At 30.8% G+C, this 6,869-nt stretch overlaps 1 protein-coding gene across 1 annotated transcript; it reads left to right on the forward strand.

Moving 5' to 3' along the window:
- Positions 1–268: 268 nt before the first annotated feature.
- Positions 269–871, forward strand: LOC111274834 (uncharacterized). Its single transcript, XM_022859778.1, has one exon. The coding sequence runs from the start codon at positions 269–271 to the stop codon at positions 869–871; it is 603 nt and encodes a 200-aa protein (XP_022715513.1).
- Positions 872–6,869: the final 5,998 nt, after the last annotated feature.

Raw genomic sequence — 6,869 nt, forward strand, 5'->3', positions numbered from 1 at the left:
TGTGCTTTGGCTTGGACAACTAAAAGACTTAAGCATTATATGCTTATCACACCACTTGGCTTATAGCAAAATTAGATCCAATCAAGTACATCTTTGAGAAGCTTTCATTGTCTGAAAGAATTGTGAGGTGGCAAATGATGCTTTCAGAGTATGATATTGTATATATAAGCCAGAAGCAATCAAAGGAAGTGCCATAGCAAAATTTCTTGTAGACTATGCCACTAAAAGCTATGAGCCAATGAGACTTGATTTTTCAAATGAAGATTTAATGGCCATCTCTGAATTGGAAAAAAAGGATGACAATGAGAAATCATGGAAAATGTACTTCGATGGCACGATTAATGCATTATGGCATGAAATTGGGGTAATTCTGATATCTTTCGAAGTACACTATTATCTCGTTACGTCAAGGTTGAACTTCAATTACATTAATATTGTGGTAGAATACGAGGCCTGTGTTATGGGTTTGCAAGCTGCCATAGATAGAAAGATTAAGATATTGAAGGTGTTTGGGGATTCAGCCTTGGTTATTTTTCAATTGAAAAGAGAATGGGAGACAAGAGATTTGAAGCTTATCCCATATCATAAGTATATCACAGAGTTGTGCAAACAGTTTGAGGAAGTCCAATTTGAACATTTGTGCCATGAAGAAAATTATATTGCAGATGCCTTAGCTACTCTGATGGTGATTTTTCAGGTTGATAACAATACTAAGATTCAGCCCATTAAGTCAGATGTCAAAGATAAGTCGATACATTGCACCAATGTGGAAAAGAATGAATATAAAAAGCCATGGTATTATGATATCCTACAATACTTAAAGAATCAGCAATTCCAGATCAAGCAACAAATAATGATGAAAAAGTCTTGAGGATATTGGCTATAGGTTTCTCCTAGATGGTGAGGTCCTCTATAAGAAAAGCAGAGATCAGGTGTTATTACGATGTGTAAATGTAACAGAAGTAAAATTATTGAGGGTGTGCATGATGGGGTATGTGAGGCACATATCAATGAATATATAATGGCAAAACAGATTATGAGAGCTGGGTACTATTAGTTAACAATAAAGAGTGACAACATTGATTATGCTCGAAAGTGCCATAAGTGTCAAATTTATGTTGACAAGTTCCATGCTCTACCCACTAATTTATATGTTTTTGGCACCACATTGGCCATTTTCCATATAGGGCATGGATGTTATTAGTCTCATTACTCCTAAAGCATCAAATGAGAGTAGATTCATTTTTATGATGATCAATTACTTCATAAAATAGGTTGAGGTAGCCTCATATGCAAATGTGACACAATAAGTGATCTACAAGTTTAGAAAAAGAGAAATAATCTACAACTATAGACTCCTAGAGAAAATCATCTTAGATAATTACAAGAAGTTAAACAACAAGATGATGAAAGATGATGATGATGATGAAAGATCATAAACAACAAGATGATGAATATCAAAAAGATTCTTAAGAAAATGACCGAGACCTATAAAGATTGGCATGAAAAATTATCTTTTGCTTTACATGTTTATCGGATGTTAGTATGCACCTCTACTGAGGCAACCTTGTTTTTCTTGGTTTATGCAATAGAAGCTATATTATCGATAAAAGTAGAAAACCTATCTTAAGAGTCTTAAGAGAAGTGGGATTAGAAAAACTCGAGTGGATCAAAAGTGCTATGAGCAACTAAATTTCACTAAAGAAAAGAGGCTAACAAAAATGTACCATGGTCAATTATATCATAGAAGAATAACAAGAGCTCATAACAAGAAAGTCCAAACTCATCAATTTTAAGAAGCAAAGTTGGTGTTGACAAGAATTCTCCCAAATTCGACATGATAACTGAGAAAAGTAGACCTCAAATTGTGAAGGGCCATATGTCGTAAAAAGGGCTTTATCAGGCAGAGCATTAATCATAATGGAAATGGATGGAAATGAACTTCCTAATCCTATAAATTCTATGCTATGAAAAGGTATTTTGCTTAAAAAAAAAAAGGAAGGGTTCAAATCAAAAACCCAAAAAGGCAGTTTGAATCGAAAGGTGGTTTATCCAAGTTGAAAATCTATAAGGGCAATTTTGATAAACAGAGTATAACATCATTTGGGAGGTTCACTAAAATTAAGGCTAATATATTTTAAAGAGCTCTGAAGTGTTGAAGGCATCATATGGTTGAGTTTTTTTTAAAAAAAAATGAGATATGTTGTCATGATTATCTGATTGTTCATCTTAAGGTATTATTATCCCAAATAACCATCATTGTTTACCTTTACCATGTCTAGCTACCAAAATTGTCCCAAATAGTCATCATTTGTAATTTTGCTTCTTTTTCAAATAAAAGATATTCATTTCATTACATTTTCTATATCTCATGTTTAATCATTACATTTTTTATTCCTTTTAAATGCCTTATGATGAATAAAAAAAATGTATGATTTGCATTTTATATATCTTGAAATTAGGATAATGATTGATAATTGAACAATATCATGAAAGATTGTACATTATTTTAGGGAAGTTGAAAAAGACAAAGGCAAAAGATGAAATTTTTAAAGCTTGGTAAAGACATTGATTCCCTTAAAGAAGAGGTACATACCTATTTTGAATGATGAAGAATAGAGTTGATTTTGTTCCCATTGTTGGAGACTTGAAGAGTATGGAATTTGAAAGAAAGAGTCTTAAGAATTTGTGTACCACAATTGAAAATTCATTAATTATCATTTGCATTACATACGTTGCATATAAAGATATCCATTGCATTTATTTAGAATAGGGATGTCACAAGATCAAACATGGAAAATGTCAAATTCTCGATGGAGAACAAACTCCTAAGGCAATATTTTTTAATCTTTGAAGAAAAAGTTTTCTAAAGTTTGTGAACCTCTAGTTAAAGGAATCTATTTCTTGTTTTAAAATCTTTAAGCCTTTGGTTAGAAGATTTTATTTTAAAGTTGTTTAGCCTCTTAATAGAGAAGTTCATTTCTTAATTTAAAGTTGTTTAACCTCTATATAAAAGAGCTCATTTCTTAATTTAAAATTGTTTAGCCTCTATATAGAGGAGTCCATTTTGTTGATTTACTGTTTAGAGGAGTTATTTGGTGTTTTAAGCTTTATGCCTCTATTTAGAGGAGTTCTTTAAAATTTTTTGAAAGTTGCATGCCTTTTGTTTAGAGGATTCTTTTAAAAGTGCTTGAGTTGAACTGGATGTAATGGTTATCTATGTCTTTACATCATTCCTATTTGACAGAAATGTGCTATGAAGGATAACTATAAACATCTCATTTCATCTAGGGCTTTAAATCAAATGATCCAGATGTACAACTTGTTTGGGTTTGAGTCGTTTACATTGTTAGGCCATTCAAATATATATTAGGTCATTCAGATTCTAAATGGACCCATCCAATTGGTATTTGGGCTTTAAGCCTAGCTGGTATTTGGGCCTAGCAGGTGGTTCTTTTAGTTTTTCCAATTGGGTTTGGGCTCTGGCCCAATAGTAGTTTTTATTGATAGTTTTTTTATTTTTGTTTTTACTTTAACAAAAACTAAATAAAAAAATAGTAATAAAATGAAAAGGAAAGAAAATAAAAAAAAAATTTGAGATACTGGCCCAGAAAAACAAATAGTGCAAAATGGATTAAATCATGGAAATCACAAGAAGTCAATAACAGTTTGAATGGTTTTGGAAAGTCACAAATTAAATCCAAATTACAAAAGATCAATCATCCCCAGTTTAAGGATTTAGTTAAGTTATATCTTCTAGAATTAAACGGAATTAAACCTTATATAAATCATGCTTTAACTCACAAAGAATATACATAGAAATTGTAAAAAGAAATTGTTGAAGGAAGTTCTAGCAATCAAGGTTTTAAATTTTTAGCCTTACATTGGTTATGGGATTTGATAATTGGTCTAGGTTTGATTGAATTTGTTTTTGGGTTTCCTTGGTTTGATTTTTTTTTTGTTGGAGATTTCCAGGATTGGATGCATTTTTTGGATTGCTAGAAATTTTTGGAATTGGATTCTAGTTTTGGTTGTTTTCTTGGTTTTTCAAGAAAATCCTTTGAATTTCTCGATGATATTTGAATATTTCGATAGCTAAAATCTAGGATTCCTACTAATTTTTGAATTGTCTTTGCTATTTTCTAGATTTGCTATTTGAAGTTTTAGAGAGAAGTAAGAGAAAAATAGTGTAGAGAGAGAAAAAACAGGAGGTTTCTAAAGAAATAGAAGAGTTTCATCCCTTTATACCCTATCCAAATGGCATCGTTTTAAGCATCAATAAAGCCAAGATCTACACATTTTACCACATTAATGACCTAAACCAGTCGTAACCTATGAAGTTGACCCACGTCCTCTTTTGCTAAAACTCAAGCCATGTTTCTAGCTAAGCTTTAAGTCGAGCCATTTCTAGCCCTCTTTTGTGCTTAAAGCCTAGCCACTTCTCTAAGCCAAGCTGAGCCGAATTTAGGTATTTTATTTTTTTCTATTTATTTTATTTATTTATTCTTTCATTTGTTTATTTATTCATTTATTTATTTACTTTTAAATACTTTTGTAAAAATATATTTAAATAAAAATAGCATTCCCAACATATTGAAGGACTAGTATTTTTAATTTAAAAAATAAGATTTTACCAACATATTGAAAAATCTTATGAGTTTTCAAAAAATTCTAAATCTTTAAAATAAAATAAAATAAAAAAAGCTTACCAACATATTGGAAGACCAATATTTTATTTTCAAAATAAGGTTTTACCAACATATAGGCGAACCTTATAATTTTTACTATAAAATCAAGTTTGAAAAAAAAATTAATATTTTTTTTCATAAAATCCTATCAACATATTGGAAGAAAATCTTTAACAAAAAATCTTACCAATATATTGGAGGATATTTTTTATAACAAACCATGTTTATAGAAATTTATTACCATAAGCAAAATTAAATGAATCTGACGATGAAGCCTCTTTAAAGTGTGATAAATAGTCTTTTTAAATACTCCTAAGGTGAGAAAATATTTTTAAATTATTATTAACATATTTGTGTAATTTAAGGAAAATTTCTAGTATTAAAATAATTTGGTAAATTACAAATATATTTTAAGATTTGGATAACATGAAATCAAACCGGTACCATCCTTTGGATGGGTAATATGAGAACTTTTCTTATGTATAACCATACCCTCAAACCCAAAATTTGATTTTGTGAATTAGAATCTATCATTTAAAGATACTTACATCATGCTTGGGATCTTTCTTTAAAATGGAAGAAATTTAATTAGGTAGTCAATTACACCTAAACAAAAAAGATTATTGGCGACTCCTAAAATCTATGGCTAGCAATAGGTCCACAGATTTATATGTTATGACACTTTTAATTTTTATTACTTTTGTAACCCGTACACTTGCGTACTCTTGAATGGAAGCAATAATTTTTTAGTGTCATTTTTGGGGATTTGGTGCATTTAGGCTAGGGTTAATATTAGTAAAGACATGTTAAGGTGTAGTCAGGTATTCTTCTAAATATTTTTATGAATTTTTTTAAAATTTTTTTTATTTTCATTTTAGTATTTTTATTTTTTGTGTATTTTCTCTATTACCTTGCAACTTCATAGTTGGTTCATACATAGGACTAGGAGTCTATATCTTGTTCCTTTGGATCTTGAAATTGAGAAAACCTTTCAAACCCTTAGGAAAGAAAGATGTAGTAACCTTATCCTTATCCAACCCATGGCCAACCCACCTGATCGTCAAACATTGTGGGATTATGTTGTGCCCAATGTGGATAGATTTTAGCAAAATATTCAATGGCCAACCATCTAAGCAAACACTTTTTAAAATCAAGCCTGTGATTATTCAAATGATCCAAACTTTTGTCTAATTTAGGGGTTTAGCTAGTGAAGATCCTAACCAGCATTTAGGGAACTTCATAGAAATTTGCAATACCTTTCACCACAATGGTGCTACTGATGATGCCATTAGATTTAGGCAGTTTCTCTTTTCCTTGCATGATAAAGTAAAAAGTTGGCTTACTTCGATGCCTCTGAGATCAATCATGACAAAGGCTAATCTTATTCATAAATTCCTACAAAAATTTTTCCCTCTGAACAAAATTGTTAAGCTTGGAAATGGTATAACCACCCTTAATCAATTTGAGTCAAAATCTTTTACGAGGCTTGGGATCGATACAAAGATTTACTTCGGAGGTGCCTTCACCAAGGCTTATCCCAATGGCTTGAAATCTAAATCTTTTACAATGGACTCTTAGGCAACACTAGGATAGTCATTGATGTTGCTACCGATAGAGCTCTCATGGGAAAATCAATTGAAGATGCTTAAGAGCTCACAGAGAACATGGTAGCTAACCATTATCAATGGTCGTCTGATAGGCAAAACCTTAATAAGGTGGTAAGGTTTGTGAGATAGATGCCTTTAGCATAATGACTGCTCAGATAAATAATCTAGCTAAGAAAGTAAAGGCTTTAGGATCTAGTTCTCATGCTACACCCACACATACTCCCTACCCAATGTAATCCATTCATGACTCATCATTTTTAGCCACAAGGGGTGCGATCATCATTGTTAAGATGATAGGTGATCTGCAAGTGCATGGAATTGTACAAGTAATATAATGATAAGTAGAGTATAATTCCTTTAGAGATTGTAAATACAAGAGTAACAAGAATCGAAATTATACCACCCTTTCTTATACTTAGATAAACCAATTAAAAGATAATAGAACTAAGCAAATAAAACCTAAAACATGCAAAATATCATAAATAAACTAAACAAACTTTAAATATATCAACTAAAGCAAAACATAAACTAAAATATGCAACATATAGCAAAATCGAAACCCTAATATTATTTA

The sequence above is a fragment of the Durio zibethinus genome, chromosome 17 (genome assembly GCF_047325235.1).
Source record: "Durio zibethinus cultivar Kanyao isolate XHJ-2024 chromosome 17, ASM4732523v1, whole genome shotgun sequence".
Taxonomy (NCBI): domain Eukaryota; kingdom Viridiplantae; phylum Streptophyta; class Magnoliopsida; order Malvales; family Malvaceae; genus Durio; species Durio zibethinus.